At 43.1% G+C, this 20,204-nt stretch overlaps 1 protein-coding gene across 3 annotated transcripts in view; it reads right to left on the bottom strand.

Annotated features, from left to right (window-relative positions):
* Nucleotides 1-20,204, bottom strand: part of KAT14 (lysine acetyltransferase 14) — a 532,637-nt gene that overhangs the window by 351,516 nt on the left and 160,917 nt on the right. For all 3 annotated transcript variants that reach the window (XM_085611763.1, XM_085611764.1, XM_085611765.1), the window contains exon 4: nucleotides 2,065-2,246. In XM_085611763.1, coding sequence (XP_085467889.1) covers nucleotides 2,065-2,246 — 182 coding nt within the window. The remainder of the gene's footprint in view (nucleotides 1-2,064; nucleotides 2,247-20,204) is intronic.

Here is a 20,204-nt window from a genome sequence, read left to right as displayed (position 1 = left end):
TGAGTATGTTATCATGTACTGCAAAGCAGGCGAGATGTCACCTGCCAAAAAAGATGTCACGGTTTAATGTGAATATGTAAACTTTTGTGCACCAGCCCAGTTAAATCTCACAACACTTTCCCTTATGGACTGATCTCGGATAGTGATTGGTGGACTGTTGATTAGAGTTTGGGACTCATAGAATATGCAGTTGCAGTGTTAGTGTGTGGTTGGAATTCTGATGTTTGTCGGCCATGGAGAAAATAAATGGAGAAAGAAATTGCATAATCCTCATCTACCTGTCCTTGACAGAATTCACGGTAGCCCCACTTCCTTGTAACCATTGTTTCTGGTGTAATTTTTGCATTTTGAGACAAACGTACTTGCTGATTTCATCAAGGTTTACTCACATGGGCATAACTATCACTGGTGCAGCAGGTGCAGGGGCACTGTGGTCCAGTGAGTTGAGGGGCTCACTGCACCACAATTAAGAGTGAGATTCCTACCTACCTGATTTTCAGAGGACCTGTTTTACTTGCTTGAACGACGGCCCATGTCATACTTGCTACACCTCTGTTCATTCCCTGCACAATGATGCATTATGATGTCAGTGCTGGCAAGTCTGCAATGATAGTTGGTCATTGGTTCTCTAAACTGACAGCATGTTTTCCAGCAGCACCCAACAGATCATAGCTGACAAGACACACAGGAGTACTGTATCCTGGTCAGACTCGTCTTTCACATGTAACATGGTACAAACTCAAAGGATCCAATTCCTTGATATCGCACCAGTGAAAATAAGAGTTGGATGGTTTGGCGAGTATCAAAAGACCCTGAACAGAAGCTGTTGGAGTCCAGCTGTCCTAAGCAGCAGAAATCAAGGGGCATATGAGAGATTAATAGGAACTGCTGGAAGAACTAGCATACAATACAGCTGTCTAGTCAACTGCAAGCTCACCCTGATTTCGATGTTTTCTCTAGACTATGTGCAATACTGTCCTGCAGGCAATTATCAATGTGGTAGCCTAGTAAAACTATGCACCAGCAAATCCCAGGCCATTACACTTCTCCCAACATTGACAGACTAGCTTTCAAGATAGCTGAGAGGCTAGAGCACTCCACTACCACAGCTTGTTTGTACAGCCCAGAAATAACGGACAAAGGAGTTAGAGGAGCAAACAAGTAAAATGGATTTCCACCGAAATTCATTATAAATACTTGACAGGTGGTCCTTCTACAAGAGACAGGCTTATCATTGTAAACTAGAAGCAATCCTATGTAGAATAACATCAATTTGCCTCGTGTGGTTTTTGTTACAGCCAACTGAGTCAAAAGAAGCTTCCTCAATGATGGATAACTTTTTCAAAGAAATCAAATTAAAGTAATACGAGCGCGTTTTGAATTTCATTGCAAATACATGATTATCAGAACAATATTTTTAACTAAAACGCATTCAAAAAGTTATAGTCCTGAAAATGTATAGGATAGTTAAAGTAAATGGAGGTCCTAGATTGTAGCGGTATCTGCTGTCAAATTTGTGTCTGTGTATGGTCTAGATAATCATTTTCCTGTTTTCAGAGTTAATAAAAGATGCTCCAAGAACAATCCTTGGAATTGAAGGGCTCCCTCATTTCACAGAAAATTCTGAATGCTGGAAGGCCTCATGCACAGTTCCTTGCTCAACTTCATTTGTTTTTGACGTGATCTAAAAATGACCATGAAGGTTTTTCAGAAAAGCACATAACAAGTGAAGATACCACTGATATTTTAAAGCACTAGTCGAAACAAAATTGTCATCGGATGTCTGAAATGTATTATAACAGCTTACCCTTTAGAAGTCTACTTAAATAAAAACATTTGCTTAGATCAGGAAATATTGGATTTCTGGTATTTGGTGCCGCTCAGAGAAGAGAGAACCAACTTACCACCATAGAAATAGTGTCTGAAGTTACTAGAAACTGAACCAAACTCTAAGGAACATATGTTTAACTTAGGCACTCAATGGTAATCCAAGGTAAGGTCATCTCCATTGAGCATGACATACCCCACAATCAACTTGAGATGATATTCAGATATAGATAGTACCTTTTGTTTTCAGTCCAGAGGCACAAAATATTTCTCCTTCTGGTCTCATTGCTGGAGGCTTGTTGTGGACAAGTTTCCACCATCCTGGTTCTCCAAATTCTTGAGCACCTGAGCGAAAGAACATAGGACTTCCCACGGAGAGGCAACCAGCGACAGTGCTCCACCATGTTGATGTCTTTTTCCTAGATTAAACACAAAGCAGTAACAATAAATAAACAGAGCAGGGTTTCAGTTGAGAATTAAAAAAATGCAATGGCATAGTCAATAGGTATCACTTTTGGGACCTAATAGCATTGCCAATGGCTTTTAGCCAAGCTGCAAAGCATCACCAATGCTGTGCAACCTGAACTAAAGTATAGGAAAAGAAAAAAATGACGCGGCTGCCTGGCTTCCTTTTATAGTCGTGTGCACCACACATGTGCACACTTCCAAAATGATGCACGGGGTGGAGAGCTCTGTTTAGTTACCAATCATAGTTTGATTGGTAACTAAAATATAAAAAAATCAGATTGCAATTTGTTTTTACAAAGCAGATGAGGGAAGAAACAGTGTGGCGGAATCAATACAGAGGGTACAGGTGGGGGAGGAGAAGCAACAGGCAAGAGAGCAACATGGAGTGGGTGAAGCAAGCACAAGGGCGAACAAGAAATTGGAGGAGTACATGGCTGCGGAAGAGAAGCAGAGATCGAGAGAGGAGGGTGCACGTAGGGGAAGCAACATGGAGGGAGGGGTGGGAAAAAGGAGAGGTGTGGTGCAGCGGCCAGGGCAGCTGACTTCAGAGCACAGGGTTCACAGTTCGATCCCCGGCTCCAACGGCAGCTCAGCACCATGTGTCTCTGGGCAATAGCTCACTTAATTTCCACGATGGCCCCCAGCGCCTTGAGACTCATAAGGGCGAGTAGTTTGCGCTTTACAAATACGGATTTAAAAGAGAAGCAAAAGGTGAGAGAGCAATGTGGAGTGGCCAGAGGAGAAGCTTATGGGCAAGAAAGCAATGGGGGTATATGAAGGAGAGCTCAACAGGAGATGAACAGGAGAAGCACATGGACAACAGAAAGCAACACAAAGTGCAGGGAAGAGATGTTCATGAGTGAGACAGCTGAAAAAACATGTACTCTCATGAGTGCTCAACAGAAAATAAGCAAATAGTGCTTGAATATTAAGCAGTGTAAGCTTAAAAGCGATAGTAAGGAGGCAAAGCTCTATAGGAGGATCAAACACAATATTGACCAGCTGGAACAAAAATAAGAAGCAGGCAGATTAGAATGACAGGAATGACAGTCAATATGTTCTTAGTAAGCCCACATTATGTCTTCCAATAGAGAGCTCATGCAGCTGTCTTGTAGGCGGGTCTTAAAGTCAGAGATAGATGATCAAGGGATCTTATACTTCAAAATAGTGAGAACTATTCAGATACCTGGGGATCTGGACAGACGACACTCCAGACTTCTTCTATGAAGCTAACCTTAAACCCCAATTTAGGAGATTAAAACAGGAAGTGAAGCATTGGCAATTTCAATGCTGGTCAGAGCGGCAATGTAAATGATGGTATCGCTCCAGAGATTATTTATATTCTCTATCTTGGCATTGAAAGGATTCAGGAGGGATTCTTTAAGAGGCTAGACTCATTGGTCTGATCTTTGCTCAGGGCGGGATGACAACCCCGGATAGCCTTGAGGGTACTCCAAAGGTCAAAATAAGAGGGGGGTATTGCCCTCCCTAATGTACGAAAATGTTATGAGGCAGCGCAAGTGAGTGTGGTAAATGACTGGGCATACGCAGACTGGGAGGACAGTGTTCAGATGAGACAGGGCAGAAATGAGAGGTAAGAGCTACCTTAACGCACTATACGGAGCACACGATCACCAACAATGTGCCCAGTGACAAGGACGGGTTGGGGACGTGGAAAAATCTGACGAAGGAAATGGGGTAGACACCCCGATTGACTGCCAAAACACCATTATGGGAGGGTCGAGACTTGTGCCAGTGACAGCACTGAAGGGATCTTCAGGCTCGGATGCCATTGGTTTATCTACCCCACCAGATGTATGGGATGCAAATGGGGTGGTCCCCTTCTCTCACCTACGAAAAAAGTACCAAATGTCTGAAACAGTGGTTGAATCATGCAAGGGTACGCCACACCCTTAAAAGCTGTGTACTGCTAGAGGAGGAAACGCAGGAGGACTCACCGTTTGAAGCTAGGCTCTTAGGCGGAAGGGTGGAAACAAAACTGATTTCACAGACATACAGTACATTGATGAGCAATACCCAGCCCGACCTACTGGCCCTGTAGGGTAAATGGGAGCGGGACCTGGGAGGCTTGGAGTAGGAAGATAGGCAGGAGGAGCTGGAATTTCAAGCAAAGGTAGCAATAAAAGCCATAGAGTATACTACACAAGCGCTTTGCTACATAGGATGGGATGAAAAGATAGTGCAGTCTGTCTTAGGGAATGCGGTACAGAGGGCAACTTCTGGCACACACTTTGTAGCTGTCCCCACATTCAAAATGTACTGGGAGGCAATAGCCACATCACTACAAGAAGCAACAGGGGTGCTGTCTGGAACTGACGCCAAAGAAGGTAATTTTGGGGGGGTGGGACCCAACGGATCACAGAAGGTATCAAAAACTACTGATAAATATGAGCTGGCTGGTGGCAAAACATAATATAGCGCAAAGGTGGGGTTCGGGAAACCCCCGACACATGATAACTGGGAAACAGCAATGGATTTTTCTAAGGTGATGGAAAAAGTAATCTATAAAGCACAAGAGTGTATTAACAAAAATGAGAAAACATGAGGAGGATGGGAGGGAACTGAAGGGGAACTGAAGGATGAATATGGCGGAATGGGAGGTGGGGGCTGGAAGATGATCGCTCCAGCCACCCTTTATTTTAGAACGGGAGGCGACGCACATTGATAATGGACATTTGAGGATAACTTATGCATCTGGAACAGAGGGAATTATAGTGGGGATTGTATCTAATACCGCAGACCATGCGCATTAAAGCTGTCATATTATTTATGTTTATTGCTAGTTATTAAAGAATGTAAAACACATAAAAATATAAATACAAACAGTGAGAACTAGTATACTATGTAAGGCTTGAGAAAGTAAATACTGCAGTCAAAGAAAGTGCTTTACCTGTGCCACATAATATAAATCGAGGAGCAGCATTAAACAGTTAAACAACTCTTTCCGCCAAGAAGTATGTGCTCACATTACCAACACTTAGATTCCAAAGCACATACATTAAATGATATGATTAGAAAACTGTTTAAAAGGTTAACCATGACCAGGTCAGTGAAGATGCGCACACTACACAAGAGTACAGAAGTGTATAGAAGGCAAGCTTTTGATCCCAATGGAACAGGGTCATACAAAGTGCTCAGACCTCCAGGAAAAACCTGTGGCAATCATCCAAGCTCTACACAATCTCTGCTTTGTGCACCCATGTGCAAAGGCACAGATAAGTTATTGGCATAGTTCTATTAAGATGGAGTGAGTTTTAAATTACGATCGTTCTTGCAGAGGGAGAAGATGCCTTCTAATTGTTTCAAAGAGTTTAATTAAACAGCTCTCTAAAGAAATGCTCATGTTCAGGTTCTTACTTCAATACCTCTTCATAATCCTCAACGTATTCTACATCTTCTTCTATTTGCTTAACCTTTAGAGCAACGACCAAGATTAGCATCTTATCATTGATGTCATTCATATTGGCATAATAATGGAGCTGAAGAGAATGTTTTCTGCACTGGGCATTTAGACATGCAACCAATCAGCTAGCAGGCCAAAGGGCAAGAGTGTTGCACTGCCTACTCTTATAACTTCAATTCAAGATGCTGCCCCAATTCAGACAAATATTTCCATTAATGTCAGACAGACTCAAAAATAAATGAGAGAAGGAATAGATTCCATGTACCTCATTGGATAACTGTGAATGCTTTGCAGATCGGAAGCAATTTCATGAAGTGAGGTATCCTTGGTCAACAGCTGATTAGGAAGAGAACAGAGAGCTGCACTCTTAAGCTCACTTGCCTTTCTTCCCAAAATGACAATTACCCAGCCTTCAATGGCTTTGCTTCAAACTTGCACTCTGCTTTCAAAGCATTAGATCGTGAATCAACGGCTGAAAGTGAAGAGGGGTGTGGGACTCCTCCCCGAGCTGTAGTAGGGTCATGAGGACCCCATCCCCTTGGGGTGGATTTATTTTTTGGGGGGAAGATGAGGGCGTGAGGCCCCCCTCTTTGAGCCATAGTTTGGCCCGGGACCCCATCCATCGGGGTTCGATCTATATCTACCGCCTCTGGCTGGAGCAGATTTGCTCCTGCAGCAGGAACAAACATTTAAGTATGGGCAGCAGAAACGGATACACAGTTGTTGGTTCACAGTTTGGGTGCTTGCTGGGCACTGGCAGGGTCTGCAGGGGCCTTGGGTCTCCCCACGTTGTCTCCAATATACACCCATAAAAAATTAAAAGTGTCTCCCTTCCGCTCGCACTGACAATGGGTGCCGGCATGGGAGCAGATAGTGGTCAAGGGGGATTTAGGACCCCCGCTTCCCCACCCCAACAAAAAAATCTGTGGGTGCCCCGGGTGTGGGGCCGGGACACCCACAAAAAAAAAAACAATTTAAAATGGGGAGAGGGTAATGGCGTTCGTGGCTTATTTAAATTAATTTTGATGCATTGTGCTGCCGAAATCAAAAGTGTTGCGGGGGGATGCAGGTAGTATAGCAGCCCTCCAGAAATACTTAAAAAAACTAACCCTATGCTTCGTAGGGACTGTAGAATATGACCCCCAGGAAAATGTGATGATATTTTTACATATTCCCAGAGCTGGAGCTTTTGCCCTTCAGCTTGAGAATGGTGGGACCCCTTGTGGTTGGTCTTGGGCATTATGTGCTTGAGGAGCGTAAAAGACTCTGACTCTTTTTATTTTGTTTAATGTTGTTTTGAGTATAAATTCATCATTTAAATGTTTATTGACAAACACCGCAATGATCTCTTGATGAAACCAAAAGGTCTGCTTTTCATATATGTACAGTAACTGAATTTTTTTTTAAAAACATAGAAGTTTACTGAAACAAAACAAAGTTTTTTTTTAGTTTAAATGTTATATATTATAGCGAACATTGTCACCCAACAATAATCTCACTTTAACCTTTGTTTTTTTCAGTGGATTTCTAAGTTTTTTTTAATATGTAACTGTCACTTTAACCTGTTGTTTCATATATGTGTGTATGTATGTATATGTATATGTATATGTGTATATATATATATATATATATATATATATATATATATATATATATATATATATATATATATATATATATTACCTACTGGCGGTCGCCAGTAGGTAGTTATAGTTAGGACCCTGTTTCCATAGGAAAACCGCAACATTCTATTTTGAATAACTTTGGCGCCGGTCGACGAATCCTCGCCAAATTTTCAAAATAGGTGGGGCGCTGCGCTCCGCTCCTACCCTGAAAGTCTTGGGGGGATTCGTCAAGCGGGGGCTGAGATAAAAGGGGGGTCCCAAAACACGTTTTTCCCATGCATTTTTCCATAGGACCTTTAGACACAGCCACAGCCCGAACGGCTGAACAGAGTTCCTTGAAATTTGGCAGAGAGGTAGTCTACAGGTCAAGGAAGTGCCTTTTGTAGGTTTGGTGTAAATCTGTTCAGTAGATTCTGAGAAAATAGCCTTTAAATCAATATATATCTGAGCCAGCTTACGGTGCGCTTACGGTGCGCTTACCGTACGGTGACGTGCGCGAGCGCGATTCTGATTGGCTGTTCGATCTAAGTAAACATTCGAATCGGTCGAAACCAGGAAGCGGCGGCCGCCATTTTCTCTCTCGCACTCTGAGGGGGGCTGCAAAAACCAAGACAAAAAACATCTACAGGGGGAGTATATTCAGTTCTTAAACACCCAGCATCCATATATGTGTCCCCAAACAACCCCCAAGGCCAAAAAAACAAATTTATTTTTTTTCGAAAAATTGCAGATTACGCTTACCGTACGCGTACGGTAAAAAATTTATAAAAAAAAAAAATTATCCACACTTTCCCCACCCCGTGTGCAAATGGTGCCCGTAGGGCACCATTTGTGCATGGCATACATAATAAAATGGAAAGTACAAATGAATAACGTTCACAACGAAGCGCATAATATGTCCCCCATGTGCGCACGGTGCGCGAAGCGCATCGTGCGTACATGGCCCATCCCGCGTAACCATAGGTTTCACACATGTTGTAGTTAGCTGTACATTTCACTCGTAAAAAACCAATGAAATTCCCCCGTTATAGTTAGTTCAGATAACTATAACTCGCGCGCCCGCAATCCTGTGCTCATGACGTCACATATTGCATCACTCATGACATGGTCAGTGGCATCACCCTTGACATCACTGATGACATCATCCTTGTGATAGAGTGGCGGTCGCGCGAGTTATAGTTATCTGAACTAACTATAACGGGGGAATTTCATTGGTTTTTTACGAGTGAAATGTACAGCTAACTATAACATGTGTGAAACCTATGGTTTGTCAAGTGAATTTGCAAGGTTTTTTAAATGCTAATTCCTAACTATAACGTGTGTGAAACCTCTGGTTTTTTCAGTGAATTTCAAAGGTTTTTTAAATGCTAAGTTATGTATGTATTATTATTTTTTTTATATATTTATTTTACAATAAACTACGTATGTTACAATATCTTATATAATATGGCATATATATGAGAGTGAGTATGCCCACTAGGGCTGTACAGGTAGATAAATCATAGAGGTTTACGCACAGACTTCGTAAATGTAATGTGCAGTTCGCAATGAAATTTATAGAAGTAATGATCAATCTGGACAAACTATAAAAAGGCCCACTGGGGCGTCATACGTCGTCAATGCAGGCATGATTTGAAAGAAATTAATGACCGGCTTAAATTCGATACTATTACAGTGGCTAACCTCACTAAAGGCACTGGCGGTGATTCTAAGGCGGTATTAATCATGTGTATGCAAAGCCAATAGGCAATTTAAAATTTAGTCAAATGGGTTTACAATGTTGCCGATGGTCATTTATAGTACATGCACAATTATCCAACAATGATTTTATGATTTTAAACCTCTTTTGATTTAATAATATGAGATTGGTGCAATGTAACGATCAAAGAACTACGAGTATGTCCTTGCTTTCTATGGTTGTAGTTTAACACGTGACACGAAACATATGCACAGTTTAAAATGGTGGTAAAACTTTATTGGAGTCGTTAGTGAGCAAGCCTGCTGGGCAGGCGAAACACGTCTGACTCTTTTCAGCTGACATTAAAGTAATTCCTCAAACGACACGGCGTCGACATTCCGTTCTTGGAAATTGAGCATATTGTTGGACCGGGCTTCGGAGGTCCGTTAACACCGATGCGCCTTGCATTCAGGAGGCGGTGGGTTGCAGAAGCAAACAGGGAACCGATATATATATATATATATATATAGATCTAGATATATAAATATATATCTCCTCCAGTACAAGCAGACACGGGGGACACAGGTACGGCAGCTTTATTAGTCTCGTCATGGAGCACGGTTGCGCTGTGCCCATGACGAGACTATCTCGTCATGAACCCCACCCACTAGTGCAACGCCCGGCACAGGAGGGGAAAAGGGCGTGCCACTGAAGGGGTTAACTGTGTGACATGACGCGTTTCAGTGAATACCTTTATCAAATGCCGTTAGTTACTGGGTTGGCTGCTACAGAGTCCTTTAAATAGTCCCGCCTCTCCTTCAAGTGTAGAGGGCTCACCTGACTCACATTTGTTCCGTAGCCATCGTTATGGTTCAAGGCAAAACTTCAACTTCCACAATGCAGCTTAATGTACAGCTGAAATGTGGAATGCTTGCAGCTTAGATATTGATTGCTTGCTGTGAGTTGAATGCTATATGCGAGCATGCTCAGGTTGAATGCGCTGCACAGATGTCATAAAAACTGCCTCCCATGTCCCTACTTCCAGCCTCACTTCACCAATCGTAGCAGAAACTGGAGACAATGGTAACAATGCCCACGCCCCTCCATACAGTGATGGACTGTGCTTTCCAGCAGTCTCTCTCCCTTCTTGGGTCGGGTGGCGGTTCTCGGATTCCGATACCTCGGAAAGGTTTAAGTAACGTTATAGTCAGGTGAAATGTTCAGCAACAATGTACCCCATTTTAAAACCCAGAAATTCACCAGTTATGGTTACAGTTATCTCAAGCAACTATAGCTTGTACCCTCTGGTAACTATAACTCATGCCCCCGCCATTCAGTTTTCTCATCAACAATTTCACTGCAAATGTTGCAGTGATATTATCGATGGTGTCATAGAATATGCCATGAGTGATGTAATATGTGGGGTAATTAGCAGTGCATGGCAAGGGAGTGGGGTATAGACGCCTTAGGGCACGAGCCGGGGTCATATAAGAATTGGATAATTGTAACTTTCCACTGGAAAGGCAGTGAAGAATGCAGTTGTTCACAACACAGTTTATGATTGCCTCATTTTCAAGTTGAAAGGCCTATTCTACTGTAGAATGGAATTGGAAATTCCTGATGGCACTCACATCAGGAACACCGCCAAGCTTAAACTTTTCTTGCCAACTTCTTTTTGCTTGTTGCTGCCTGTTAGAGTTACTTACCTGGTTGTAGAAATTAAGATCTTACATTTTTTTACCATATGTAAGATAAAATATAAAATATAATTCCTGAAACATATTCAAAAAACAAAATCATAAATTTTTTTTATTCAGAACCGACTTCCTGGTAAACGAAGAGAACAAATATTGGGACAAAGTAGAAGATGCGGCCCGGAGCCATTACCTCTCTACGCAGCGGAAACTATACTATGTGGGTGGGCTGTCTACCTACCTGGCTAAGCCATAGAGAGGAGGAGGCATGATGAGTGGGAGAATTGATTACCCCGACAGGTGAGTATATAATCCAGAACCCTAAAACAGACCATGAGTTTGCCAGATACTACGGAGCATTCTTTAGGGTTAGGTCACAGAGGGAAGAGAGCGAGACGGAAAGATTCCTAAAGGCCATTGGTATCCCAACTTTGAGTGCAGATGACTTTGAGATGCTTGTAAAAGATCTAACGATTTAGGAGCTAACGGATGCTTTGGCATGTATGCAAAGCAGGAAGACTCTGGGACCCAACAGGTTACTGATGGATCTTTTGAAGAGACTTGCAACACTGGTGGGCCCCCATCTGCTTCAGATGTATGAAGACACAGATGTCCTCCTTTATGTAAATCACTGGGATGCAGTGTAATATGCCTCTATGTTTGCTGCTGCAATGTCTCCATCATAAGTGGATTTATAACATTTAAGTAGTGCTATCTGCAGGCGGCGGTGTTTCATAGGAAACTGTGGATCATAGAGTGAACTTTCCGAAAGAAGGATGCAGAGAGTGTGTATGAGTATTTCTGCAGGTTGTAGAAATAGCGGGGTAGTGAGACCATTTTGAAAATGGATTAGCGCCCAACGAGGGTTAGTGGGAGTGTGGATCAGGCTGTAATGTCTGCCGTTAGCCCATCCAGTAATGCCTGTATGTTCAGCGTCCAGGCATGGCGTGCATCAATGGTGACATGTACCCTCAAATATATACATTTTTTTCCAATTTTATTTCACCCCTGTGCAAACACAATACATCAACGTTAATATACAAGATCAGTAGTGTCATACTAAGAGTATACTTATGCATTATTCAATAAAAACAATATAAAAATGAAAACCATCCATTATATTGGAATGTCTCTCTATGCAATGAGCAAAGTGCTAAGTGCCAATCAATATACATTAAAATACCTTATAGTGATTCGTGAAAGTAAATATCAGCTACATAAGCTTATGTCTTTCTTAAAGTGCAACATGAAAAAGAGCAAATGGCTGAGAATACATCAACTAAATAGAATAAAATATTTTTTATAGTGAAACACCGTATTAATCTCTGGAACCACTCATATCTACAGGTAATGTTATCCAGCACCCAAATATATTCCAGTTTTTCAATGGGGTCTAAGCCCTGCAACCCAATTTGCGACTGAAGATCAATTCTATCCCCCACTTTTTCTTATTATCTTTAAGTTTATATAAACTAGCCCCCAAATTATAAATAGCCATGAATTGCGATCTCCACATTGCAAATGTCGGAGGTTCAGGTTTCAGCCAATCCAAAGCAATACAGAGCTGTGCTATCTGTGGAAACAAAGATCAAATACATTTCTTTCCTTACTGTCACATTCTATTCTATACTGTCTGCCAGTACTAGACGCATCAATTTTGTTGATAAAAAATAGTAGCTTAGGACATGAAAAAACGTATGTACAATTTCCGCTTGATCTGAGCCACAGCATTTGCACTTTCCGTCAGAGTCGGGTCAAATATTCAAAGCCGTTTGAGGCTATTGGCATGCTTTTTGAGCATTCTAAGGCTTGTGAGGAGGGGTGTATCGGGAAGATCACCTTTTTATCTAGATTTATTGTTAGACCGACTTATTGCTAAAAATCTGAAGGATCTGAAGTGCTATCGGGCCTGAGGTGTCAGGATCAGTAAGTAAGATACGTGTGTTGTCCACTTGCAAGGAAATTCAGTCCTAGGGTCCCAGACCCCATTCAAAGCCTTTTATCTGGGCGTCAATTTGGAACCATTCCACAAAGGGTTATATAGCAATGACAAACGGTGGGGACAGCAGACATTCCTGTCATGTGCCTATTCCAATGAGGAATGGGTTGGACATTTCTGAGTACAATTTTACCTGCTCTATCAAGTCGGTGTAGAGGAGTTTGACAAAGGTTATGAATTTGGGACTAAGATTAAGGCACCGGAGAAGGGCAAAGAGGTATGTCTAGCTTACAGAATCAAAGGCTTTTTCTATGTCTGCAAGTAGTATTACTGTTGGTATGCAGTCAATGTCTAAGGGCTATAGCGTAATATAGTCGGCGTATATTGTGGCTCTAGTGCATTTGGGCATGAAGCCCGCTAGGTCTGGATGGATTAGGGAAGGGATGACTGACCAGCCTGTCGGATGGTCCTTTGACAATTATTTTTGCTTTGGTGTTCAGAAGTGAGAAGTAGCTTTACATCAGAGCCAATCACTCTGATTCTGGCTTCCAGTACGTCAGATGATTGAGTAAAGGTTGTGAGGATCTTGGAGTTGGCAGGACCTGCATGGCCAGGTTTATTCTAGTCACTTTGTATGCTGTCTGCTATTGCCTTAGACGCCTGGGTGAATTTGCCTTTTGTACTTTGCTTAGTGGGAGGAAGCATTTTGTTCTTGGCCACGGTGGGAAGCAGATAGTGGATAGTGTCACTTGTTCCCGAAAGAGCTCAGACCCGCCTACCCTCAGTAGATCCCCGGGGCGGCATGAGCAGACCGGCCGATTCAAGCCAGAGATGTCAGACCCACAGTCCAATGGATCAGGCTGTAGGATCACTGCGGTCTCTCCGGTGCCCAAGCAGCGTGAGTTATAAGGAAGGCCTGCAGGTCAACCTGCGCCTGCAAATGGGGTGCCGTGTCACAGGGGCCCAAAGGAAGCCGCCCCCAAGGCTATCACCACACCGCCAGAGGCCGTCGGCAGGGAGCCTCAAGCGACATCATCTAGCTTCAGATCCAGATGTGCTGGGGTCACAGCTGACTGCCCGCAGGCCAGCTCAGCTGATTGTTAGTGTCAGGTGTGCCAGTGCGTCCCAGACTACCCAGCATTCTCCGCACCAGTCATCAGTGTGGCCTGGACAGGTGCGGGAAGAGAGCGCCTCAGGCCCTTATAGGTTGAGGCACTCACAGTCCGGGGTTTACAGCACAAGGATGAAGCCCTTTACATCCAGGGTCATCCACAGGTGTCAGACACGCCAACCACTTCAGGTATCACCACTTCCTTGCGCAGGCCAGTGGCAAGCCCAGTCCCGGCCACCACACGCAAGGGCACCGCAGCTGCTTCCTTTCATCCGAGTGCACCAGCCAGCCCCAGTCCAGATCACATCCACAGTGTTGCGCCTCCACTGCATGTCAGAGCATCCTTCAAGGTGGCGCATGAGTCCAGGCTGGCCTCCCTTTCCCTGCAAGGCCCGGGCCCCCGCCGGGTTCTCCTCCCACCCTCCAGTGAATTTCCAGAGGGTCCTGTGCTTTAAATTCTGGGTGTCCTCAGGCTCTGCAGCCCCCATCCTTCTTCAGAGGTACAGCATGGTAGGGTGGCACGGTGCCGCAGTGAAGAATGAAGACTGATTTGAGGCCAGCGGGCCTGAGCTCATCTTAGACAATCAGGCTGGACCACACAAATTTTGATTATTAAAGACTGGCTAAACACCCCACAAGAGGACCCTACAGCCAGGCTGGATAGGTACACTATGGTTGAATCAACTTGGGAACACTATCTAGATGACGGGAAGGATAGATCGAAACTACTAGCCCCCGCACAGGCAATCTTGACCGTTTGAGACCAGGCAGGGACCCATCCAGGTTGGACAGGCAAGGTCACGTGGAGACAACACTATGGGTGGGTACCGTGTTGACAGAGGTATCCAACTTACAGGGATTTGCCCGCTGGGATTTGACAGGAATCTCTTGATTCAAGGTTGTGGTGGAAGATGAAGCACCTAGGTCTTTCAAGTGGCTTCTGGAAGAATATGAGCCCTTGAATACATAGTTCTATAAGTACACACAGCTTAGACAAACTCTACACTACGAGGCCGTTGATTGCGAGGACATAGTTCCCCTAAATAGGCACTTCATGTGAGGCCCCCAGGAGAAAGGGGCTGTCTCATCCATCTCAAAAGTAATAATAAATAACAACCTTCATAACCCTGGATAGCAATGGATGTGAGATGTGTGAGTGATGGAGGACGTGGATGGGAGGCTGCCTTAAAGCACCTCTGTGAGGTGGCCATCAGAGCACACTTTCGCCTGATTCAATTCAAGGTGCTGCACGGAGTCTGCATAGACAAGGCCAAGCTACACAAGATGGGAAAGGACCCCACGCCCGAGTGCCTGTGCTGCCAGGGTGTTCCAGGATCATGCTTCCACATGCTCTGGGAATGCCCCGGAATTCGGGGATACTGGGATGTTATCTTGAGAAAGTTGGGGAATATACATGAAGAATACCCCATAATACCCAATATGTTCTACTGGGAGTCCCAGGAGACATAGATCTCCCTAGGAAAAAACTGTTATTGTGTACACTGTGAGTGCTAGATCCAGAAAGGTAGATTGTGCAGCTTTGGCCCCCGACTGTGCAAACTAGGACCAAAAGCATAGCTAGGATGAGCACATGTATGGGGCAGAAAATGTGATATACTCCGCTAGAGGATGCCCCCAGAAATTTGAGAGGATTTGGGATAGTAGGGAAGTTTATTGGCATGGAAACTAGTTGAGAACAATTAGCCACGACTCAAGATGTGAGCATTGTATTATTCAATGCTCGACATGGCCTGGCTCTGAATTGAAACTACTGGTGAAGTGGCTGGGGACAGGCTAATGATAGGCTCCAGAAAATGCAGAGGGAGCTATCTAGGCCTGGAGAGGCCACTCAGAGGTCTGCTCATTTGTTACTGTATTACCTTATCCACTTTGTACAGAATCAATGTGCACGCCTGTAACAATGAGCTTTACATTTTCAGTATCCACAAGATTCCCTTACAGAAGTGTAAAGCTAACAGAATATTCCCAAAATTGATTATTTTTTCCAAGTTCTAATATTATGTTTTGGAACAGACGCCTTCTTAGTCTTTGGAAAGAGAACAATGATTTGTGTTTTAGGAAGAAAGTGAAGAGTTACATCTTCTTGCAGGTGCTTTGATTCTAATGTGTGATAGATCTGTTTCAGTGCCACAACAACTTTTCAGTAATCACGGGCTCTATAAAAACCTTGAATCAATCACTCCCATGCCAACATTTACAAACTGGGAAGTGGGTAATTTGAAGAAGAAAAAACACAGGGTACTATATTATCCCCATTAGTTTACGTTGAAGCAGAGGCAATTTTAAGCTAGACACACCTATATATAATAAAGCAATTTTTGCTTCAAAATTCAGGTGTCTCCCAGTCTATTGGCATGTATGCAATTAAGCAATGTTCTCTGGGCAGTGGGTTCTAAATGGATGTTGTGAAACAAAATAAATGTTCCCAGTTCTCCTCAACTTGGCCCTTATCTCCCCATCTCAATGAGAGAACCAGTGTTGTGGTTTGGAAATCATGTGCCATCATTTAATGGATTACTTGAACTAAAAAGCCAATTTCCCTCTTGCCCTGTAGTTATACTCCTACTTACCTCAGATGTTTTTCAGCGATTTTCATGAACAGGTTTGTGAACCAACACCGTCACATAATGACGACTACAACAAAGTTTTTAATAAGTAAAAACCAATCTGATTCCTACTGGCTGTGCGCCATGCAATTTCTTGCTGGGAATCCTACTACCTCATCTAATCTGGTTTGTTTTTTGTCCAAATGCAGTCTGTGAAAAGTTTGAAAACTTACCAGTCCAAAATATAAAAGCTACAATACTTTCTTGTATAGCAAGAATCACCAAACCAATAAACAGTCTTATGAGTACAGCAGTATCTTTTTGCCAAGTTTGCTATAATATTCTTCAGCAGTAAACGTACTCGCAGTAGGATCTCACTCAATCTGCCATTTATTTAAACTGCACAACCTTAGTTAAAAGTGCTATGGGATGTGACTTGCATTTGAGGGAGACGGTGGCATAGTGTGAGAAAGTCATCCTTTTCTCCATTATCAACCACATTTTTTGACTGATACTGATGGTTACTGACTCTGATTGTTCCTGGGCCCTGCTAACCAGGCCCAGGCCCAGGCCATTGCTCTATGTGAAAGGTATATGGTAATTAGGTGTGATTACAATTGGTATGACAACCTAGCTGTAAGCCCCTAGAATATGGTAGGACATGTAGGTTTAGAGGCCCTGTAGATTTAATGCATTTAAGTGTGCACTGCTGTGGTGCCTGCTGTCATTTTAAAAGCAGCCCTGCTTTGCAGACTGCTTTTAAAATAAAACTATGTCCAAATTCGACTTTGGAATTAAAGGTACTTTAGAAGTTTTAAACTGCCTTGTTTTTACATATGTCACCCCTAAGGTCTACCCTAGGTAAGGTGGTATGTTAAAATAAGCAGGGACATTATTAGAATATTTTTTATAAGCCCTGGTGAAGGAAAAACTGCCAATTCAGTTGTTCCCATTTTGTAGTGCATTAGCTCCTAAGGCTAGGATCGGAAGCCTTTATTAAACTTTAATAAAGTCTAACTTTTGATAGGAGTGAGCTGAAATGATAAGTGTCCTAAATAATTGTTAGAATAAATTCATCAACTTGCCAAGGTTAGATTTATTATAACTATGACAGAAAAGAAGTTATAGAACTTGCTTTTCGGATGTGCCTGAATCCAGCTATAGAGCAGACTCTCCTGATTGGCCAGTCTTTGACAGGCTGAGCCAAACTGCTCTGATGAGGTGTGAAGTGGCCTGAAAGGAAACAAAGCAATATGTGTGGGAGGAGATCTGCAGTGATACAGCAAAAGGCAGGAAAAGGGCTGGGTAGCCAAACTGGTCTTCCAAGAGGGAAAGACACTTACGACAGGACACAGGCCCACCCCCACTTCCTCAAACCCCAGCCAGATGGTAGTCTGTCTAATTTAATTAGCAGACGGGCTGAATGGGGAGTGCTAGGGAAAGTTAGCCACACCTGTAGGTTAGGTTAGCCAAACAGAGCTCCAGGAGAGATTTTCTCCATTTTGTTTTGTAAGGAAAAGTGCTTTCTGGGACAAGAATATGCCACACTTCAGGGGAACTGTTCATCATTAAGGGTGGCAACCTGCACCCCATCAGTCAGGGGGGCACCCCTGCCTGCCAGCCCAGAAAACTGGATAATTATGGGACAGCTGCCCAGCTACTCAGATCCAACCCTGGACGAAACAAGAAGGACTGCCCTGCAGAACCCCTGGCCTGCACCAAGAGGACTGCCCTCAGAATGACTGCTTCTGCTGCACACATTGGGCTTCAGCAAAAGAAGGACTTTGCCTGACTCTAAAAGTTTGAGGAGTGGACTCCCTGAAAGCAACAGGCTAAAAGAGATACACCTGCAACATGGACAGCGTTCAGTGGACTTTTAAGGATTTGAGTATTGTAGTCCCAGCTTCCCAAGGAGTAACTCAGATTCTGGAACCTTGGATTGGTGTTGTGGACACTTCAAAAGCACAAAAGGACCTTCTTGAAGAAGATCCAGAAGTTTGGACTCATTAGGAGAATTTATGTCAAAAAGCTCCATAAGTTGACCGACCCTTCATCGAGAGTCAAGTCAGCGATGTTGAACTGCAACTCGGCCTGAGATCCAGGTTTGTCCTGCTGATGCTCCGAAGCATTTAGTCATGGACAAGCCTTCCAGGAGCTGACCAAGGCCTCGCACTAAGCCAAGCCGCCGTCATCAAACTGCAAGCTGGTCTGAAAAAACTAAAAAAAAAAGTGACTAAGTCAGAAGGTAAAATCATGACCGGGTCCTACCGTTCATTGTATCCGGCCCGCGCTCCACCGCGGTCTGCCTGAAACTTTTACTTTGCACCGGTCAAGCGCGACCAGACGACCCAAGTTGTAGCTTTTGGCTGCTAAGCACTAGAAAGTATTTAATCTTTAAAAATTCATATCTCCGGTTCCCTACATTGGACTTTTGTTGTTTTGGTTTCATTTTAATCATAAAAATATATCCTATATTTATAATTTGGTGTTGGATTTTTATTGTGTGTTGTGTCTTACCTATTTACTGTATTGGTGTTTTTAAATGCTTTATACACCGGTCTTCTAAGTTAAGCTTGTCTGCTCGCAGCCAAGCTACCAAGGGTTGAGCAATGATTAATTTATTGAGAACCTGACTTAACCTTATTTGTGACTGTGGTGTTATTAGGTGTAGGTACCTACCTGCACCTACCAATAAACTACCTTCCAACACACAGCTTTTGATTTCTGCCTCCCGGTTCCACTTTAACATTCTCAGAATTTTTATTCATGTGTAATCATTCTCCCCAATATGTGAGAAAGACCTGAGGATTGTAAAGGGTAGCAAGAAAAAACAAAATTGCAGGTGCAGTTCTACCATAAGAAGACTTTTTCACATAACCAATTATAAAATGGTGGCTCAGTCTGAAGATGAAATGTGAAGCTGAGAAAGTGGCTCGCAATTCCACCTGGCCCCACATTAGTTTTCGGATCAGGTGGTTCATAACAGCACCTGGCACCATATTAGACCAGGGATCATTAAATAAGGGACAGGGCTGATTCTTAAGATCTCAGGCAGATCCCCTAAAGAACTGCAAACTTGGACCATATGACTGACAGCAACAGGTCTCTGATCACCTTTTATCTTTCCAGACTTCCAGATGGCGCAACACAGTAAATTTTGAAGCCATTGCTAATATTTAAAAGGAAAGGAAGGACAATTTCTCATGGGTAATGCTAATTAAAAAAAGGGAAACCTGGTTAAGAATGGGAAAGCTTAAATGCACAACCGAATATCAATGGAACAGATATGCCCCCACAAACACGGACATTGTCAGTTCAAATTTCTGTTGTACGCTGCATAATTGTCTCATAGATGCAGTGTGTGCTGGTGCCATTTTTTGTTGTGTATTATTCACAGCAGCAGATCTTTCATTAACAATTTATGCAGGAATCAAAAAGCAAGCTAAACTTATTGACTTTGCCAATACTCATTTAGTTTCCTCAGTACTTGGTGCCGTTTGACCAATCCACACGTAACTTTACTATCAAGTAGCATTTATCACAAAGTTTTTGCATGTCAAGCTACGTGCAGATTGTCAAGAATGTTGTGTTTTAAAAGTAAGTTTCACAGGAAAATCTGCTACAGCCAAAAACCACTAAACGGAGAACACAAAACTTGGCATGAAATTAGAGCTTCACTCAGAAGTGTGCCACTGCACTGTTTAGTGCAAATATGCTTGGTAGGTTTTGAGAATTAGCACTCTAAAAAGGTGTCAGATAGACTAAGAAGGGGTAATTTGAGGAAAATCCTTTGTACATCCTGACCATTAATTCATGTATGGTTCCCAAATCTAAACATATGAAATGTCCGTGAGCCTAAAATTAAACAAGC

Source organism: Triturus cristatus, chromosome 6, assembly GCF_964204655.1.
Source record: "Triturus cristatus chromosome 6, aTriCri1.1, whole genome shotgun sequence".
Lineage (NCBI taxonomy): Eukaryota > Metazoa > Chordata > Amphibia > Caudata > Salamandridae > Triturus > Triturus cristatus.
This window is presented reverse-complemented; position numbering and strand designations above follow the sequence as displayed.